At 38.9% G+C, this 22,777-nt stretch overlaps 1 protein-coding gene across 7 annotated transcripts in view; it reads right to left on the reverse strand.

The window, feature by feature from the left end:
* The window catches only part of col14a1a (collagen, type XIV, alpha 1a), a 367,796-nt gene that overhangs the window by 92,427 nt on the left and 252,592 nt on the right, over nt 1-22,777 (reverse strand). For all 7 annotated transcript variants that reach the window (XM_061953441.2, XM_061953406.1, XM_061953424.1 and 4 more), the window contains 5 exons: nt 20,326-20,449; nt 2,261-2,404; nt 1,389-1,553; nt 1,272-1,310; nt 1,053-1,191 (listed from right to left, as the gene is read on the reverse strand). In XM_061953441.2, the coding sequence (XP_061809425.1) occupies nt 1,053-1,191; nt 1,272-1,310; nt 1,389-1,553; nt 2,261-2,404; nt 20,326-20,449 (611 nt within the window). The remainder of the gene's footprint in view (nt 1-1,052; nt 1,192-1,271; nt 1,311-1,388; nt 1,554-2,260; nt 2,405-20,325; nt 20,450-22,777) is intronic.

Below are 22,777 nucleotides of genomic sequence, written 5' to 3' on the forward strand. Positions count from 1 at the left end.
AAAATTTCGCATAGATTATGTTTTACAAACCATCTTCAAGCCGCTTTCTGACCGTCTCTTCAGGATGCTCTGTTTTTTGGACAGTATTATTTACGTGCCTCCTCTTCGACTGTGTATTATATTGATATTATCACAATATATTATTTAGAATATAAATAATGAAAGAACCATTTTGAAATGGGTTATAAAAGCTCATAATTTGGCAGTTATTTACCATTGTATTATTTTGTTACAGCTATTATTTGTATTGCAAATCAACCGGTAATAGATGGTTTCTTTCTTGTTTGACATGGTTCCATCTAAACTTTTGTTAAAATGTAATAAGCTCTTGTTCTTTGGTTGCTTGGATACTTTACATTAGTTTTAGGCGATATTTCAAATTTGGGTATGCAATACCAAATAGTTACAGGGGTGGTATCGGTCATACCAACACTGATACTGATACTTCAAACAAAACACAAAAAAAGTCAAAAACACAGAATGGCAGTGTAACAATGTCAATTAAATATTTTCATTATTTCCTACGATTGGCTCTGATTTAAATTTTTTTTTTTTTTTTTTTGTTAGATCCCATGTGCAGGAACTTATTTCCGGATTTTGTAAACAATAACAAAAATGACAATAGATTTTTTATAATAAAAAATATCGATTTGACCACTGTAGTGTCGACCATTTTCAGTACTGATACTATAGGTGGTCTCGTTACTGTCGAAATTTTTATCGATGTGTCCACATTTGTTTACATTCAAGAGCTCTAGCTTGTGGTTAGCGCATCCTCCTACGTTGTGTAGTGTAGCATGTTTACAGGACACAGCTGGGATGTCATCAACATGCATTATCACGATATAACGATTGTACTTTTGTATTAAAAGCTCTATCGTCGACCAGATTTATATCATTTATATTGTATATTGTCGATTTCGCGCAATCCCAATCGCTGACATGAATAAATGCTGTAGTTCAAAACAGAAAGATTGTCCTGCTTATGAAGTCAAGAAAGTGAAACCAAGCGGAGAGGCAAAGTAAAAACTAAATCTTTTGTCTTGACTCACTTGGTGGGTTGTGACACCATGGCATCGCGGTGTAACCTGTAACAGGGGTAGCTGTTGAATGAGCCTGGCTCGAGAGAAACCCCAGCTAAAGTGCTGTACTCCTTCTCCACCAGGCCAAACTTCTCCATCATTCGAAAACCTGCAGGAGACAGAGCCTCATCAAATCTTCATCGGTGTAATATGTAACATTTTATGTAGTCTGTACATGTCCCCTCTTACCAGCCATGGTGTTTCCACTCATCATCATAGATGGACACGCTTAAAGCAGCAGAAAGGAATGATTTAGTAAGAACCTCAACCTCTGTTATGTATTCAACACAAGGTAGGGTTACTTACTGGCAGTGGCGGCCTCGCAGACAAAAGTAATGAGCTGCTCCTCGATTTTCTTCACAGCATCCAGATCGTCCACGAAGAAGACATGCCTATCGCTAGGCTTACTGGCGATGTTGACTAGTTCTCCGTAATCTGCATCCGCAAAGCCGATTGCAAAGATGATGTATCCTGGGAATAGGATTATATGGCATAGTTAAGTAAATTAGAGTGATAGGTGTTTTCCTCAGCAGGTTGAGGACTCTGATAGTGGATAAAAAGCGCTTTTTTGAAGCCACGCATAAGTTAAATGTCATTACAAACACACAGGCAGCCAGAAATTATCCATATGAAGGCGTAAAGTGGATAATGAGGAGTTGGGGATGGAAATAACATCCACAAGCCTCCAGTACAGTGGTTCTTAACCTGGGTTCGATCGAACCCTAGGGGTTCGGTGAGTCGGCCTCAGGGGTTCAGTGGAGCCTCCGCCTCGGAGGTCAAGACACACCCAACTCATCGTGTAAATATAAACTTCTCCCTATCGTCGTGTTATGGATACGGCAACAGCAGAAGTCACACTGGTTTTCAGGTGTGTAATTTGTTGTGAGTTCATGCATTGTGTTGGTTTTGTTCTTTGAACAAGGTGATGTTCATGCATGGTTAATTTTGAGCACCAGTAAAAAAACATATACCTTTGTCTTGAATTTGAAAAAAAAAAACATTTTATTTTTCACTAAAGAAGGGTTCGGTGAATGCACATATGAAACCGGTGGGGTTCGGTACCTCCAACAAGGTTAAGAACCACTGCTCCAGTATCAACAATTGATACACAGCATTACATTTTTAAAATTTTAAATGCAAACACTGGTCATTTCTGATTACATCAACAAAATACAAACCCTCCATCTGCATTTCCTTGGACACTTTATTCACGTCATCTTGTGAACGTCCATCAGTAAGAACAACTAGGACTTTGGGTACCCCCCTCCTGGCTCCAGCATCTGAGGTGAAAATGGACTCCTTTACATGTTTGATGGCTCGACCTGACAAAAGGACAAAATAAATAAATTTGAATTCATGATAAAATATCACATGTCGAATAAACCATGCTTACTTAACGATTTTGAACAATATCGGTTAACCAACAAATAATCAGCACATAACAAACCAACCACAACTATATTAATACAATTGTATACTGTTATATTGTTCAACCACTAATTAAATGAAAACACTTCTCTTCCATCATGGAAGTGAATGTTTGGGACCCTCTACGCAATTTAAATCATTTACAAATTAGAACAACAAGTCAATTTAATTCCTGCACTCGGGCATTAATGAAATACACTTTGGAGCCTGCTGGTAATATTTGCATGGAAAATAAGCGACCAACAAAGTCTGCAGCCAGTCGAGTTGAGGGCAGAGTTCCCATTTCCATTTAGAATAATTGTATTTAAATCAGCTCCTGATGTTTACAGATAAGGATGCCCCAGACAAAATAATGTCAAAAAGGTTGAAAGTCGATGAACTTTCAAAAGCGGAATCTCAGCAAACCTTACCAATCAATAAAATGAATCAGGACACCTTTGAACGTATCCAAGAACCTGCTACAAGACAGAACCTTCAAATTATGACAACGATTGATCAAAATATGGCATTTTCTCAATCACATTTATTGATATTTGATTGATATTTGATGTTTTGTCACTTAAAGGGGAACTGCACTTTACTTTTGCCTACTGTTCCCAATCATTATGAGAGACATGAACATACATGTCTTTTTTTTTTAGAATTTTGAATATGATAAAAGAGATAATGTGGCTAATGAGAGTCAGCATTGTAACCTAGAAAGCCCTCTAAAACAACTTAAAATCCCCCAACAATGTTTTATATACACACTGCAAGTACATACATTATGTAGTAAAATACACGTTCATAACAATATGTGATACGTTTAATATTTACCATATTTTGTTCATTTTATGCATTACCAGACCTTATTTCCACAGCAACGCACTTCCAACTTCCGGCAACAAACGTGTGTTCCTACTTCAGGAAACAAAAGTGTGTCGACTCTAATCAAGGCATTTGGCAACAGACAACAAAAATGACTATTTATGGACAAATGAAGATTTACAACCTTATCTTTTTGAAGCTAAATATACAGGGGGTGAACTGCTGCTTCAAGAAGCGAGCACAAACAGAGGGTGAAACGTTGGAGCAGACGGAAGCCGAGACAGTGAGGTCGGGGTGACTTAACGCTGCAAATGTGGACTTGGAGCCAAACTATGCTGACATAAATGGAGTGCTTGACATAACTAAACCAGAAAAAAATGTCCCCAGCCAGCTTGACCAAACGGACAACTGTCCATCAAGTGAGTCACTATAATACAGATCATGGTACATGAAGCACATCATGTTTGTTATTGCAACTAGAGTATGTATGCTGCAGAGCTAGCTGTGTAAAAAAAAAAAAAACATGAAATGTGGGCTACTACTTTACAGATACTGTAATATAATTGTTCATGTTTTTCCAGTCAGTACAGATTGGTGTCCTATCGCATTGTGTTGTGTATTACAAATGCAAAATCGATTCAGCTGTTGACGCAGTAGCTACCGTATTCTTTTGACTATAAGTCGCAGTTTTTTTCATAGTTTGGCCGAGGGTGCAACTTATACTCAGGAGCGACTTATGTGTGAAATTATTAACACATTACCGTAAAATATCAAATAATATTATGTAGCTCATTCACGTAAGAGACTAGACATATAAGATTTCATGGGATTTGGCGAATAGGAGTGACAGATTGTTTGGTAAACGTATAGCATGTTCTATATGTTATAGTTATTTGAATGACTCTTACCATAATATGTTACGTTAACATACCAGGCACATTATCAGTTGGTTATTTATGCCTCATATAACGTACACTTATTCAGCCTATTGTTCACTATTCTTTATTTATTTTAAATTGCCTTTCAAATGTCTATTCTTGGTGTTGGGTTTTATCAAATACATTTCCCCAAAAAATGCGACTTATACTCCAGTGCGACTTATATATGTTTTTTTCCTTCTTTATTATGCATTTTCGGCAGGTGCGACTTATACTCCGAAAAATACGGTAGCTTACGGCTAATACTGTAGCCCCAGGTTAGAGCAGAAGAGAAAGAGCAGGGACTGAACTAGGCGGGTTACATTTACAACCATAACTATTGTAAAAACATATTGCACATCATAAGAGCCTAAACGTAACTGTTCCTTAATGTCAATGTGAAATAAATTGCATATGGCAGTGCCCGCGCCTTTAGGTATATGATCTGACACCATATAGACCTCACTCCTGCACACTTAAAAAATATAAACCGGTGTTTCTAACACTAGGCACACAATGAACTATGAATTTGCACATGTTCGATATATCAATTCATTATTATGTACCCTATTTTCAGTACTATAAGCTTCACTTTTTCCCATGCTATGAACCCTGTGCCGTATACAATGATGCTGCTAATTTATGTCACATCAGACCAATATAAAAACCGACCGGGTCACGGTGCACCCATGAAAGTGTTTGTAATAAAGGGATCATATCATGATCACTCCTTGGGGTCTACATAATATGTAATAATGGTTGTTTGGTGACAAATCTGTTAGAATAATGATGTATAAGTTATCACACAACTCTTATGCTTAAAGGTTGTTGCTATAGTTATTATCTATTGTGCTCTTTTCTGCTTCGTGCAAGGGCACACAACTTGTTATCTTCCACGGCATATGAGGGGTGGCCTCGCCGCAGATGTTTTCTTTGTTTTAGCCCGCTAACAGCCAAGGACGTACCAGGACCGCAACGAAGATAAGGCGACAGCACGCAGACGAAGCAGAGACAAGGCAATCAAAAGGCCCCCAGCACATTCCGTCACGTATTGTGCGTACTGGAGCTGCTTTGCATAATGTGTGACCACTTCCTATAGAGGCAGGCTCAGTGATGTTAACTAGGGAACTCCTGAATTAATAGAGGAGCGCGGGGGCTGTACATTAGAGCGTGGTGGGAGACTTTAACTGAATGTGCAGCCCCAAACGTTTCTCCTCATGAGCAACATTGGACTCTGTCTCTGCCTGATTCCTTCTTCTTGTCTTGTGTAATATATAGTTCGGTGTTTGGACCTGACAAAATCTGCATAGATTTTTTTTTACAGACCTATTTTCTAGCCACTGTTTTGCTCCCTTTCAAAACGGTTGGTTTTGACAGGCGGAGTTGTGAGAAAATTAACCTTTCCTTACCACATACTCTCACGCTGAGTGAGCCTTTGCCCCCGCCTTGCTTTTAATTTACACTATGGACATTGGTGACCGCCACCAGCTGCCACCTGTTTTGGGTGACTCTCACCACAACACGACATCCCAGACGATCTAGAGAGACCAGCGTGCTCACCGTGGTTTGTTGTCGGCACCAAGGAAGGAGACAAAGTTGTCGCCAGACGAGAGAGAGAGAGGAACAAAGCCCGACTGACGTACAGGTCTGTAAATATACGCTGGCTAAAACTTCTACCGAGTTTAACTTTCTAATGCTAAATCCTGGATGTATACCATGTATATATAGACAATAAAATACTTTTCTATTCTATATAATGTAAATAACTACATTGCACAGCTGTTTCGAGTTGTAAGCAGAGCCGATACAGTAAGCTACGCTACGAGCTACATCGCGGACGTAATAATAGATTATATTACTTACTCATCCATTATCAAACACAGTAGTCACTAATCCAATTAAATGTAGTTTTTAGGAAAATCATTCTTAATTTTGCCGCAGGACGGTGATGCTACTGTCTCACATTAAAAGGCTAAACTAGCTACGTATCATTCACACATTTCTAACCTACTGTTTCATTGTCTCCTCCATTGCCATAAAGAGTGGGCACTGACTCCGCCATAAAAATTAGCTTCTGGAAAAATCCATTTTTATATTGCTGCAGGTTCGTGAAGTAGGAATCGTCAAAGTTGTTTGCATCCACGAAGAGCTACTTCTTCCGAGTTGAAGGCACATTGCCGCAAAACAAAAATTTTTGCCAAGCACTTCTTACTTTTTCAGATGAGACTAGAGATTTGAATACTGTCCTGTTTTAGGTTATAGTTAAATTTAAAGTCCCATTTAACCCCCAATTCCTACCCTTGATGCTGAGTGCCAAGCAGGGAGGCAATGGGTCCCATTTATGGGTCCCATTTTTTGTAGCCTTTGGTATGACTCGGCCGGGGTTTAAACTCACAATCTTCCAGTCTCAGGGTGGACACTCTAACCACAAGGCCACTGAGCTGTATTACAACCCATAACAGAGCATTTTCGTTCTTCGGGACGTATCTTGGGCGTGTTCTCATGCGGACTACATATGTTGCTACGTGAAATAAAAATGTCGGACGCGCGCAAAGCAGTTTGTGTAAATTTATACCATATATGGATATTCCGCTGACGTTGCTCCCAATTTGTGACATCACCAATTGTGCACATTCCTAACAGCTTGTTTGGCTGAAGTAGAAAAGGAAGGCAAAATTGTTTTATAAATATCTCCGCAATGTTTCCACAGTTTGATTTCAAATTTTCAGGACTTATGCAGATCCCAGATGCACAACATCAGGTACCAATAGGTAAGAAAATAATTTTTGCATGATAGGGGCCCTTTAAATCAAACATACTCACACAATCATTCAGTCAGCCATTTAGCATGTTATTGACTCACCTTTGCCATTGTGAAGAAACAACGAAATGCATACAACACAGCCTCAAAGCCAAAGACGATCACCCGGGCCATGGACAAAAGTAAACAGCGGAATGGAAATCCACCACCACTAACGGGCCCCCTGGCAGGACGGGCGACTAATTACGGTAATTATATATAAAATCAATTTTGAGGGTAAAAAAAAATCTTAATAGGTGCGCACACCTTCCTTAAATGTCCCTTCATGAATTCACGCACATACACCAGGACATGTTCGAGGTTGGCTACTGTATATATGTAGCCAGTCAAGAAATAAATGTAGTCACACTGTTTTTTTGACGTACACCCTATGACAATTGGCTTACCACAATTTGGGAACCGAGTATATATAGTAAAAAGGATTAATCTGTTCTTATTACTTTGATTGATTGGCTAATTATGAACACATTTGTTTGAGCGCCGTCATTTCTCACTTACTGCCCCAGTCCACCCTGATTAGTATTTATAGTTCACGGCGCTCCATGTGACCTTTTTATAATGACACGAACAATTGTGAAAATCTATCCACACAAGTGCCCCTGTCAATTAACATTTTATTTTATAATGCTTCTTGTGTTTTTACTGGAGTGTCCATATTATTTCAGGAAGCATAGCTACAGTAAGTTTCAGGGTTTTTATTTTTGGCTGGAACTAAAAGACAAATCAATCAACTTGAACCTCAAAATATATTCTAAGTCCTACCCTATAGGCAGAGGTGGGTAGAGTAGCCAGAAATTGTACTCAAGTAAGAGTACTGTTACTTTAGAGTTTAATTACTCAAGTAAATATAAGGAGTAGTCACCCAAGTATTTTCTTGAGTAAAAGTAAAAAGTATGTTGTGAAAAAACTACTCAAGTACTGAGTAACTGTTCGTTTAATGATGACGACAACAAATAATGTACAGAAACATAAAAATAGCAATGAGCAAATTCAGAGCCAGGAATATCTCTTAAGCAACTAAAACAATAATATATATTAAATAATAATACATTACTGTGACGTGCAGTCGCTAGAGGCTGGGCCTCACCTGCATTCATGGAAAGAAAAAAAATGTAAAAAGAAAAAAAAAAAAATTAAATTGTTATATGTATCCAGTGATTATACTATAGAGTTATTTTCCATTTAACTTAACCAGTTTTAGATTATTTTTATTCAAAATCGCTGAATTTTCACATTTGCCGTTCAAATACTGAGAAGAGACGGTGCGGTGAACAGCAGCCAGTTGAGGCACGTCACTCAGTGCCTCAACATGGATTCCGGACTCGGCTAACTGCTGGCCTGCTGTGCAGTGAGACTGTATTGCTATATGAACTATATTATACATTTCCATAGTTTAGTTAGCTGAGGTATATAATGTACAGTGTATTTTGTCAACAACTGTATGTGTGTAACGTATTTGTTGTGCTGAGCGATCATAAAACGGCTGCAAAAGACGCACTAGCTGAGGCTCCAGTAACCCCACCTCCTACACCCCCGCCGTAGAATTGTTATATCAACTAAAGCCCACACTTAAACTTTCCACGTGCAAGATTGAATCTATTTAAAAAAGTTATTTCATAAGAAGCCAAAAAGTGCAAAAACAATCATGTTCGTGTTGGAGGAGTTGTGAATGACTGCAGGGCCACAACATTAGGTACACCTGCAGACTGCAGGTGTATCTAATTCACAACTCCTCCAACACGAACATTATTGTTTTTGCACTTTTTGGCTTCTTATTAAATAACTTTTGTAACCAATTTTCATGGGCTTTTCTCTTTGTGATGTTAAGTTCCGGTTATGCGCTGTTATACAGTATATGCCTTGAGCTCTTATTTTGAAGGCGCTAAGAGCGGAAGTGATGTGACACGGAGTGGAGCGGAGGTTTTTGAAAGAAGGTAAATAAAGTGGTCCTTGTGTAAACTGGAGCCTCCGTGTTTGTTATTTTGTAGTTTCATACAGTATAGGTGACATTTATAAACCCTCGGTTACACTTTTTTAAATAGATTCAATCTTGCACGTGGAAAGTTTAAGTGAGGGTTTTAGTTGTGGACTTCATTTATAAGTAAAGGTAAGACCATAATAACGTTTTTTTTTATTAAATGTGCTTTTTTGTGTGGTACAGTTTGTATGTGTAAAGTTAAAGTTAAGTTAAAGTACCAATGATTGTCACACACACACTAGGTGTATTGAAATTTGTCGTCTGCATTTGACCCATCCCCTTGTTCACCCCCTGGGAGGTGAGGGGAGCAGTGGGCAGCAGCGGCGCCGCGCCCGGGAATCATTTTTGGTGATTTAACCCCCAATTCCAACCCTTGATGCTGATTGCCAAGCAGCGAAGAATGCTGGTATGAGCTCTTAAACATAACCCGTTAACTGCTGCCAATCAAATGGTGAATAAGATACTCTTTAGGGTTCATATGTTTGTAAATCTGACTGTGATGAAGTCAGTGCCTCACCAGCCATCAACCTCACCGCACATCACTGATACATTAACATAAAAAAAATTAAGGCAAATTGAGCCACAATAACTTAACAGCACCATAGGCTCAGTAGGCAGAGATTACAAAGGAAAATAACAAAGCCTTTACGCAAACCATAAACAGATAGGTGTGGGCTGCACCTGAGAACACACTGTACACTTCAAATTGGTGTTTCTATGCATGCGTGAGTGTGTGTGGAACTGAAGCTAACATCAGCCTACGGTGACAGTCAAAATATCTACTAACGTTACTTACCGCCATGTGCTTCCTCAAATTTGACGTTGAGTTCATGTAAGCTTAAGCTTGTTGTTGTTTTGCCACTGAAACTTATGTTTCAGCGGCGGTCACGTGACTAGGCGGTGACATGACTGCCTGGCTCTGTTTGATTGGTGAAACGGAGTCAAACGTCACGAGTGACTGTATTTGATTGGTGAAACGCAGGCATGTGATAGATCCTACTTTGAAGGTCTGTCTGACAAACCAAAACAAACAAAGCGTGCATTAACAGATCGATAACAATCAGTAGCGAGCTGAATGTAGATAAATGGAGCGGAGTAAAAGTAGTGTTTCTTCTCTATAAATATACTCAAGTAAAAGTAAAAGTATGTTGCATTAAAACTACTCTTAGAAGTACAATTTATCCCAAAAGTTACTCAAGTAGATGTAACGGAGTAAATGTAGCGCGTTACTACCCACCTCTGCCTATAGGATATGGTAAATCATGATAAGGTAATAAACCATGCGATTTCTCCAATCAAACTAGTCAAAAATGGTTGTAATAATAATTAAAATGCTGAAAATAATAGCAATAATAATAGTTATTATTAGTAAATAAAAAATATTAATGACTTTGATAATAATTATGAGGACATTTGTAGAGAAACGGAATGGCAATTTCTAATAAGAAAAACAATGTTTACTAAATGTTTCAATAGAAAAACTGTTCCCCATAGTTTTTTTTTCTGAAAACAAAACAATAATTAAATATATATGTGGTTTGTATCTGCATGTTTATTTATAGAACACAATTCATACTGAAGGCAATTCAAAGTGCTTTACAGATGCATAAAATGACCATTGGATAGCAAAAAAAGTATACAATGTTATTATTTTATACCACTTAAGTTTGAGTTCATGTTATAAAAATAAATAATAACACAGTCCTTAGAGTAGGGGCTGCATGTTTTGACACATTTTCATATTTCTACATGAAGGGGCAGAAATGTCTGAAATATAAGAAGTCACAACAAGAAATTAATTTTTTGGCAATAATGATCAAATAAAAAATTTACTCCACAGAAATCCTCATTTTTTAATCTATAGAATATTATAGGTGGTTATTGTTATTAAAGCATTGTACTGTAATATACTTTAGATAGCATTAGAGTACTGTATATGTATTGAATAAAGTACATGGTCTGAAAATCCTACGTAGTGTCGCCAAATGATTTCTCCCAAAGATAGTAAGCGCTTTTCTCCCTTTCACTCACTCACACCAGTGACCTGGTAAGAAAAGAAGTGTCTCAAGGGATGGCCAAGTTGGCAAACAAAAGAGGACTATATTTCAACAAAACAGTGATTAATGAAGCAGTCATCAAACAACTAAGTAATCATTTGATAATGAAAATGTGTTTTTTATTTTGTCTTAAAAAATGCTTTTGTAAAATTGACTTTTGAAAAAGAAGGGGTGTCTTATATTCAGAGACGTCTAATATTTGGGTCAATATGGTCAGAATTTAAACCCTGTATTACAGTACGATTAATGTGACAAACCTTTATTTTGTGAGACTGAATGTTCTTAATGAACATAAACGCTAGTCTGGCCCTATAAGCTTCATTGCTAATTAATTATGGCCCAATTAGAAAAGCAGACCTCAGCCAGGCCCTACCTTTCATTAGAACAAAAGTCCTGAATCCAGGCGACGATCCGGACTAGAACTTTTATTCATAGGGAATTTTTTTTTTTTTAAATGCCGTGAACCCTCTTCTCAGTAGAGATGTGTACCGAGTACCTGTATTTTTAGGTACTGGTTCCTAATTGGGTCGGTCCATTCACCGTTAAAATTCTGGACTAATGACACGGCTATTGGTACTTTGTTTTAATCAAGCTGACCGTCGTAACTATGACACGTGCAAGCTTGCAGGTGCCGCTGCAAAACAAACAATCCAATCAGAGTCGACCCACTTCCGGTAAAGCGGTATGCTAAAGTAAACACAACTACAAATTTACATGCCATCGAAATCGCGGACGGAATCAGTGTTGGCTAAAAACAGGATACGTCCCCAGCCAGTTGCGGAAATTGCCGCAATGTGACTGAAATGCTGTCAAGGGGAAATCAACTCACCTCCATGGAGCCGACACACGACAGCACTACACGGTGCACCCAAGACTAAAAAAGCAGGTGTTGTTAAAAGACTTTCATGCAAAAGAAGGTTAACTTAATGCCAAAAAGACTGCAATAAAGATGCATTTTTTTAACATCTCTAGTTACACAAATTACACATTGTACTGGTAAATACGGGTATCGATAAGGAATATCGATAATGGTATCGTATCGATTAAATCCAAACAGTATACATCGTTACTAGATATCGGCCGATAAATGCTTTAAAATGTAATATCGGAAATGATCGGTATCAGTTTTTTTATTATCGGTATCGGGTTTTTTTTTTGTTTTAAAAAAAATATATATATTAAATCAACATAAAAAACATAAGATACACTTACAATTAGTGCACCAACCCAAAAAACCTCCCTCCCCCATTTACACTCATTCACACAAAAGGGTTGTTTCTTTCTGTTATTAATATTCTGGTTCCTACATTAAATATCAATATATATCAATACAGTCTGCAAGGGATACAGTCCGTAAGCACACATGATTGTGCGTGCTGCTGGTCCACTAATAATACTAACCTTTAACAGTTAATTTTACTCATTTTCATTAATTACTAATTTCTATGTAACTGATTTTATATTGTTTTACTTTCTTTTTTATTCAACAAAATGTTTTTAATTTATTTATCTTATTTTATTTTATTATATTTAAAAAAAGGACCTTATCTTCACCATACCTGGTTGTCCAAATTAGGCATAATAATGTGTTAATTCCACGACTGTATACATCAGGATCGGTTGATATCGGTATCAGTAATTAAAGAGTTGGACAATATCGGATTATCGGATATCGGCAAAAAACCATTATTGGACATCCCTAATCCTTACTTGTCAGTCTTCAACTCTCTTTGTCTTTGTGGTTGGAGGGCAGCTAGCATACACATATTAGAAGTTGAGTTTCATAACCTAAATGCAAGGTAACGTTAAGGCCCACATTCTCGTCCATTTCGGACATTTCCTGAAACGTCCATGAAGATCTGTCCACAACTTGTTTCTAACTACCCAACTAACTATTGCATAACTTCCAGGTGGTGTGGCAGGATGTCAGCCATATTTGGAACATGTATAGTATACAGTATACGGTATAATGCTGAAAGGGCTTTGAATTGCACAAAAAGCCTTCACAAGCACCTACAGTATGTTGCTGGGCAAACATCCAGTTCTGAAAAGAAATGTAGCTGCTGAACCTTTCCCTTTAGAACATGTTGGAGGATGGCAGACATCAGCCACAGTTTCATATTGCATATCCTCGCCTCCAGTCAACCTGACAGGTGTGTGAGAGTGGAGATCATGATCCTTACTGCCGTTTCTCTGTATTCACATCACACACACTTGCCTGGTTACCGCTACATGCAAGGGCTGTTAGACTAATTAAAAGCTATATGGCTGTCTCATCTCATGGTTCTTATACTAGTGTGAGAATAAATTGAGCATATTTTAAATGTAAATGGTGTGGGAGTGACAGAGATAGGCCCATATGCTTCTGCTTTCTAATGCCTTATAAATCCTGTCAACAGTTCATTATTCTTTACCGAACTAAAACAAATTATTGGAACACATCCACAGCTTTTTTTTTTTTTTTTTTTTTTTTTACACACAGCTGTCAGAAATGACAAATGATCGAGCACTTGGCCTATAAAGAGTCATGTTGTCAGATATCTGCCAGTGGTACATCTGTTTCTACACTGTCCTGGGATCACACATGGCGAGAGTGGAATTACAGAAGCCAGCCAGGTTGAAAGTGAGACATGGCGATGAGCAGAGGGGACGGCTGGTCCAGGAGGTCAGACATGGAACGATGGTTATGTGCAGAGTAAATTTAAGATAAAGAATGTGGGAAGGAAGTTGAAAAGAGGGTTAAAAATAAGAATAAATAGACAGAATGATACAAAAGTGCAGTAGATTATGGTTCAATTAAAACAGAGAAACAGTGTTCTGTGTAAAGTAAACCTTGTCTGTTTGGATTAGACTTCTTTGAATGAGACCACCAGTTATCTCATCATAGCGCGGGTGTGAGAGATAAAAAATACTTGAAAATAATCTTTTCCTGTCTTAGCCTGCAAAGCCTTGCCAACCTTTGTTCTTGCAGTAAGATATTTTTACCTTTGCCAAGGAGCTTATGTTTTTTTTGTTGCTTTGCCAGTCTCCCTGCAGGATTATAGCTAAAAAAAACCCCAACAACTATTGGGGGTGTTTTCAAGAAACTGGAAGAAATTGGGGCACACCAATAAAACATGGTTGAAGAGGAACTTCATCTTTTGGGATTTTTGCCTATTATTCACTATCCCAAAGTAAGACAAGAACACATACGTTGTTGTTTTTTGTGCTTTGTAATTCGTAAAATACGGCAAGTGCGATGTGGTTAATAATGTAGCTAATGGGAGTCATCTCATGCGCCATAAAGCCCTCTAGAAAATGTTTAAAAAAACGCTAAAAATATTAAATTTACATCTCGGGACCTGAATATAAACCAAGTATTAGCGATATAGTCACTATAAGCGCTAACGCAGATAAAACACTAGAAACACTAGAAAGATGGAGGCGAATCATCCAGACATGCCCGTGTTTCTCCTTCTTCTACATGTATAGGCGCTTGTAGAAATCACACATGAATACCTTAAGAGAAGGAAACACGTGATTGCAGCTATTTCGGATACACCACATCTTAGATGGCAACATAGCAATGTTGAGCGACGGTTTTGGATAAGGCCTGGATGAACGGCAGCTTGGTGGGATATGTTTGTCAACCAGTGTGTTGTGCCAGAGGAATGGCAAGAGAACCTTCCAATGTGCAGGTCAGCTGTGATTCGAAAAACTTTGTTCATTTGTCGGAGGGGAGACAACGAGAATGCGGGCTCGCGTCGATGTGATAAAAAAGGTAGCGTGTACTTTGTATTCCTTGGCCGACGAGGGAAGACTTCAGAAAACAGCGAATGCATTTGGACTGGCAAAGCAGACTGTATCAGACGTGTAGGTCCAAATCTTTGGTGCTTGAACTGGCCTCCACCGGCGAGGGGTAGCACTCGAGAAATCACAACCGAATGTCCCCATACTTCGATGGAGAGGACTCCCAGTCAATGTTTTTTGCTGCTATGGAGGTATTGTAATCGTTTGTTACTTTCAGTAACAACTCCACCTCTTCGTCAAAGAAATCCCTCTTCTTGGTTACACTCACAGCCATTTTCGGTATCTTTGCACAGCAAGTCGGAGATAAGAAATCGAAATGAATATCTTGCTTGCATCTCTTCAATGTTTATATGCCGGGCAATGATACACTTCCAGGTCAGAGGTGACTAAAATATGCGCGTCTGCCATTTCCTGCGCATTCCCACTAAGTCGTGTTGCGCCCGCGGACGGAGGGGGGAGGAGGTCTTAACCCAAAGCTTAAACGATGGCATTGTGTGTGTGTGGACAGGGATAAGGTTAGGTTGGTTATACCCTGTTTAACCTTAGCTGTCTTAGTGTAGAGGCAACCTAAGACTAGATCTCACATATGAACACTATTTTTATCTATATCGACAAAAAGTGCAGTTACATCTTATATCCATAAGGTGCCATCTTGCCCAATTTCCATATTTATTTTTTATTTATTTATGTTATTACTTTGTTTCTGCCTTATTCATTTGTTTACAATGCTTGTATTGTTTTCATATGCACATTAAATTTCTACACAGTTTTCTTATCAACAATAATGTTTCTTCTACAATGAAAATCATTTTGAATGTGTTTTTAAATTTTTTTATTAAAACTTGGTTAAACGATTTCAGTATAAGTACTTTTTGAAAACGTTGAGCATATTTAAAAATAGTGCGATAATAATGATAACACAAGGTCACAATAACCTTACTGTGATAAGAAATGTTCATACTGTGACATCCCTAGTTTGTGGGACCCTTTTTTATAACCTTTTTGAGGATTATGATTGGTTCTTCATCTGAATGGGAAGATATGAACATCAAATATCTTTGTGTCCCATTTATAGCAAACATTGTACAGTAAGTGATTGTTTTATTATGTTTGTAGTTTGTACATCTTGTTTAGAACTTAGCAATATTGATACATGCTGCTTAGTGTTTCACTAAAGTGTAATCTGTTTATCAATCAGCTCCTAAAATTTACATTCAGGCTAAATAATATAAGGTTCTGGATCATAATTTGTCCCAAAGTAGTCTTTGTTATTTTTCATGAAATCTGCCATGAGTAGTAGGGTTGTTATTGTTATGCGAACGTTGTGATGCGTCTGTGAATTTAATACGCCACCGTAAGCTTAAAATGAGCAAAATACATAAATATTAGGTTATTATTAATGTACCTGTTACTACATTACACATACTTACAGCGTGTATATAAAACTATGCTGAAGGCTTTTGGATGTTTTTAGAAGTCTTTATAGGCGAAAAAGAGCGAATCACATTTGCTCTATTGTTAGTGGACTTTTGCTAGCGTTTATACACGAGTTAGAATGCATTAAAAAAATTAATCATGAGTTCTTGTGTCCCTCCAAAGGATAATGAATGATCGATCAAATTCTAAAAAAGTGCAGTTCCTCTTATGGCATCAAGTGCATTACTCACATACAGGGTGCAAATGTCTGCTTTGATGACCACAAAAACAACCCCAGTGCCAGACTCCAACCATCACCTGATTACACACCCTTCAGCATAACCTCAGCAACAGGGCCACACAGCTTCCCAGGGCGGGTACTAAGGGACTGTGCCCAGCATCTGACTGAGATGCTAACTGACTTTTTTAACAACTCGCTCTAACTACCTTCTGTTCCGACTTGCTTGAAGACAGCGATCATCATTCTCCTACCATAGAGCTCCACAGGGACAGACATGTCTGAATGACTATCGGCCAGTAACCCTCACTCCGATAGCCATGAAATGCTTAGAGAAGCTGCTCATGGGCCAGATTAAGACTCCCATCGATGTCATTGTGGACCCTCACCAGCATGTATACAGGGAATCTCAGGGAGCCATCTCATCAGTGGTCCACACAGCCCTCCCCCACTTGGAGAGCAGAGACTTCTACATCTGCCTGCTCTTCCTGGTCTTCACCTCCACCTTAAACACCATTATCCCACAGATCCTGGTGAAAAAGCTGGAGACACTAGGGTTGAGTGCTTCACTGTAGGGGAACTGGGTCCCAGACTTCCTGACCAACAGACCGTCAGGATCCACAACACAGTTTCTTCTTCCGCCACCCTTAGCACTGGCTCCCCCCAGGGACGTGTGCTGAGTCCTCTCCTCTTCACACTACTGACCTATGACTGCACTGCGAAACACCCCAGCTTTAATGTCAACTTTGTGAAAGACACAGCAGTAGTGTGACGCGCCACAAAGAGTCTGAATAGGGATAGGAGGTAAAACATCTGTATTTCTTTTGTCAGTGACAAAAATAGCGCTGTTATGTGTGTTTACACTGTCCATGCTCCTCTGTACAACAGAAACACTATTGATTTCAGGAATTTGCTGCATAAATGTTAGTCTTTCCCAATTTTTGAACTGAACTCTGAGGACGGTTTGGTGTCATTTCCGGGCTGAATTTGGCCCGCGGGCCACCAGCTGATAAGCTTTGGTCTAGGGCAGGGGTCAGCAACCCAAAATGTTGAAAGAGCCATATTGGACCAAAAATACAAAAACAAATCTGTCTGGAGCCGCAAAAAATTAAAAGCCATATTACATACAGATAGTGTGTCATGAGATATAAATTGAATTAAGAGGACTTAAAGGAAACTAAATGACCTCAAATATACCTACAAATGAGGCATAATGATGCAATATGTACATATAGCTAGCCTAAATAGCATGTTAGCATCGATTAGCTTGCAGTCATGCAGTGACCAAATATGCCCGATTAGCACTCCACACAAGTCAATAACATCAACAAAACTCACCTTTGTGCATTCACGCACAACATTAAAAGTTTGGTGAACAAAATGAGACAGAAAAATAAGTGGCATAAAACATGTCCTAGAAAGTCGGAGAAAGTTATATATGTAAACAAACTACGGTGAGTTCAAGGACCACCAAAATTAGTAGGACAAAACGGCGCTCGCCAAATACTTGATTTAGTGAAGCATGTTTAATACAAACAGTGTGCTTTATAACAATTAGGGAGGTTTGTGTCATGTTTGTCCTCCTACAGAAACCATATTAAAACCAAAAATATTTTTTTCCCCCTCATCTTTTTCCATTTTACATACATTTTTGAAAAAGCTCCAGAGAGCCACTAGGGCGGCGCTAAAGAGCCGCATGCGACATTGAATCCCTAACACGCATTTCGAGACAGCACGAAGGAGTTGTTGTTAACAGTTTACTGGATGGTTGGCGGAAAGCTTCCAAGTGTAAAAATCTATGTTTTGAAACAATCAATGTTGAACAAATAGGGCTGCGTACCTTCCTCTGATATACTTAACACTTTCTGTGACAGCATTGAAAAACATATTTAAACTGTGAGGTTTCTTGTTGGCAGGCATCACCCTCTACAGATACTTCTCCGAGAAAAAAATGAGGTCACAGAGGCAGAAAGCTGTTTTTTAGTTGAAGATTTGGGGGATTTAGGCACAGCATGGGACCTGAACATAGTTTGAGAGGACAGTTTGAGGGGAAAACGAGGGAGGTGTGGATTAGGAGAGTAAAAACATGAGTTGCCTCAACTCTGTGTCAAACTTTAAGGTGTTGCATGTAAGAAGGGAGCTCAAGGTACAGTGAAATAAGGAAACTGCGATATCAACAAGCATAATGATTTTGGCTTTAGGTTAGCGGGAGCCATGGTATGAAGTAGTGCCAAGCAGAAACTCCAGCCCAAAGATCCTCTTCTTTTTTTTTTTAAAGTCTCCTGTTTCGTCCATTTGCCCTTCCAGGTGAAATACATAAACAAACAAAGACAAGTGGATACGACAAAAACAATGCGCCACGCTGCAACTAAAAATCGAAGATAATTCAGGTAGTTCAAACTATTACTATTGCACTTGTTTGTATCTTTGTACTTCCCTAAAAACAGTGTCTGTAGGCAGGTGGTGTGCAAAGGGCGAGCGACTGTGGGGTTTTTTGTATTAGCCGTCGCCTTATTCTGAAAAAAACCCGAAACATTTACTGTTCATGAATACATAACAATAATTTGTCACCTATAACACAAAGCTAAAATGTACTGTATATGTTTTAACCTAAATTAGATTGATTTTAGCATCTTTAATGCACACTAGGTAGTAAAGTGGCCCTACGCATCCTTCAAAATTTGTATCTATATGTGTAATGTTTTTATTTATATTGTTAATTGCATTTTTATTTTAAGAACCAATAAAGCTACTTTCACAAAAGGCAAGCACTGTTATGCTTTGCATTTTGTTTCCTGACTGTATTACAAACGAACCGAACTGAGACCTTAAAACTGAGGTACCTACCTAATCGTGATTATGGCGTAATGTTACACGCCTTGAGGTGTGTCGTGGAAATGACAAGCTAAAATGACAGGAAAAAGGAAGGGGAAACAAGGGTGAATGAACAAAGGAAGACCGAACGGCAGGGTGTTGTACCACAGGAGAGAAACGATGGAAAAGAAGGGATTAGGTCGAGATAAATAGATCAAGAGTAGAAATGATGCTTGGATCAGCCCTGAAGCTGAGAGAAGAGCCCAAGGACACCGTTTCGCTGAGAAGCCACTGATCCAAACTTAGAGCACTTCAAGACAACGGGCATTCCCTGTAAAGCCTCATTAACGCATCAGCGTTCCCGACATTCACCTTGTGCTCACTCACGCAGCTTGACGCTCTCACATGAATATTACAACAGCTTCAGAGACTACAATGCTTTTTAAGGATTCAGGCCTTCAGTGTCTTTCTCCTGGGTGGCGTGTGTGAGGGTTTTAACAAATACTTTGCAAATTGTATTTCCGGAAGGAAATTACAAATTCCTACACACTCCTGCAGCAGGTTTGCTTGGGAAACATGGTGGCATACACTAGGATTCAAAGTTTTGTGTGAACTTCCAATCTGTTTTAAATTCCTTTTCTAGTGTTTTGATGATATCACAGCAGCAGATTGCGTCTGTTCTGCTGTTAGGGATTGTTTTTGTAAATGTGAATTTTAGGTTTTATCGAGCAAAATGAGGCTTCTTAAAAATGAGGAGCGACATTTGGTCCTTGTCCTTGGAAACAGCTGTTGACAAAACCGTAACGCCTAATACTATACCTGGGGAAATTCCATCTGCTGCTGAGCATCCTGTGGTACCAATCAAAGCTCATGAGCAGCTGCCAACGGTCCTCAACGTAGACTGTTGTTCTAAAGCCAAATATCCCCGTTGACTGTTCCTTATGAATCAATACCGGGTTTCCTGTCAGATGTACTGACCTGTCTTTGTGTTGCCTCCCTTGTATCTGATCCTCTGAATCGCTTCAAGCAATGCTTCTTTGTTGCCATGGGAACTCAACTGGACCTCTGTCCGAGCATCGTCACTGAACTGAGCAATGGCCACCTGGACAAAGAAACACATTGATAGGTAACAAACATATCAGACAATGACATGTACATTACATTTTGTAAACTGCCAAGTCTCAAGTTGGGTTACAAAATAATTAAACACTCTTCATAAACAAAAGACAAGCTACAAATAACAAGAAAATACTTAGAACAAATGTGAGGTACCGCAACACTCTACAAAGTCACCAACAACTTTGAGCCCAAAGTCCCTAATCTCAACCAAGGCAGTGGTTCCAAAACTTTTTTCACTAACTACCACCTCAGAAAACACTTGGTTCTCTAAGTACCACCATGGAAGGTAGGGAGTAAACTAAACCCTCTTGAATAGTTTCTACCTCGGTTTGTATGGTTTGTTGAGTTACCACAGGAATAATATGTGGAAATGACAAATAAGGTAGTTGATACATAGAAGAGATTTTATTTATGTTTAATTTAGTTTTTGTTCAAACCTAGATAGTTTGTGACTTAAAGTTTAATTGCTTTGTAGATACACTGAGGTCTAAGTTCATTGGGTTCTTCATGGTGTTTTTGAAACCGCACCAATTTTTACCTCAGAATTTTTAACTTACTTGAAATGTTTTGTCAAGAGGAATATTTGTGATATGTACATTTTCAGAATGTGCTTTTTCTATTTTGGACCGAAGTAAAACAAAGAAAACAATCTGAAGTTGTCGCAGTTGTTTTTTTAAGTTATTATGCCATGATTTTACCCATTCAGCCCACGTGGGAATAGATTTTCCTCCATGCGGCCCCTGAGCTAAAATGAGTTTGACGCCCCTGCCTTAGGTATTTAAAACAGCACTCATAATATCCTACACATGCTGAACCCACAAAGCGAGTCATTTTGATTTTGCGCTTTGCACATTGTATTTGACGTGGAAGAAACCAAAATGTTGTTTTAGTCACGAGTAATGAGTGTTTTCATAGCGTAACTGAGTTGGTGTTCTTAATACAGTTCACAAAGGAGCATATTTAGTAATGAATTGAAATATCCATCCATCCATCCATCCATTTTCTACCGCTTGTCCCTTTCGGGGTCGCGGGGGTTGCTGGAGCCTATCTCAGCTGCATTCGGGCGGAAGGCGGGGTACACCCTGGACAAGTCGCCAACTCATCACAGGGCCAACACAGATATTTACATGCAAATTCCCCAAATAGGAGCCTTTTGCATAGTCTAAGTGCATTTCATTGAGGGAATATGATTACCTCCAGACTGCTAATGGTGCTGGTGTTAGCTCAAGGCGGCCAACTTTCATTTTACCGCAAACTTTCTGGCATTAAAGCAATTGTTTTTCTGTAGGTAGCCCACCATCACTGGGTTATGGGCCATGGTGGGGGTAGCAAATTGCCGAGGAGCACATACTGTACTGCACAAATGGAAGAAAAGGCTGTAGCAAGCACCTCAACAGAGTGACAAATGAGGCAGCTGAACACTGGTGACATATTACTAAAGGGGTGTGGGGGTGTCTACTATAGCCAAGCATTATTGATGAACCGGATATAGAAGAATAGCTCTGAGGCTGAGCAGATTGGTAGATTCACCCTGGCAACGTGATTCAAAGTATTACTCCTGGTAGATTTTATGCTGGGAATCAAGATAATAGTGTTTTCCAGTTGTGCTATAGCCTTAAGGCGGTGATGCTGGAACCACTTGATATGTGTTGCAAAGTGTAATGCATTTAGACTGTACTTGCCAGAAAACAGACTTTGCAGGCACAAAACAAAGTGGCAGCAAATGAGAAGAGACGCATAAATGCTTTTCACAAACAAAAACAACCGACTTGACTCGTTTGCAATCTTCATCTTGTTTCGAAAACTCGCCTCGTTCTTCCGTTGCTCATTACGTTTGGCACAAGGCTGTTTGTTGTTATGCAAATTTTTACGAAAACTATCCGCAGAAATCCCTATTCAAAAAAAAGTTGCGTTTCTTGTTCATAACAAGCTTGTAAAACTTGCTTTCGGTAACTTTATTGTTGTTTGCAAACCATAGGCCCACTATGAATGTAAAGGGGACCTGTGATGAAATTTGTCTTTTTCTGATTTATAAATGTTATAATGATGGATACTTGTGTTAAACAATGCCAAAGCGTCAAATCTTAAGGCTCGTGCATTTTGACGTAAGCTTGCACACCGTTAGAGATGTTTGCAGGGTTTTGCAGTCTGACTATCAGCAAGGTGGACATTCTTATTTTGACATTAGGTCAAGCTCTCAGACAGAAGGGGAGGAGCTCCTTACCCTCCACTTCAGGTGATGGTAAACACAAAAAGATGATTATTCTTATATAATCTTAGCATGTGCATAATAACACCAACATGTGACAGC

The sequence above is a fragment of the Nerophis lumbriciformis genome, linkage group LG04, assembly GCF_033978685.3.
Source record: "Nerophis lumbriciformis linkage group LG04, RoL_Nlum_v2.1, whole genome shotgun sequence".
NCBI lineage: Eukaryota > Metazoa > Chordata > Actinopteri > Syngnathiformes > Syngnathidae > Nerophis > Nerophis lumbriciformis.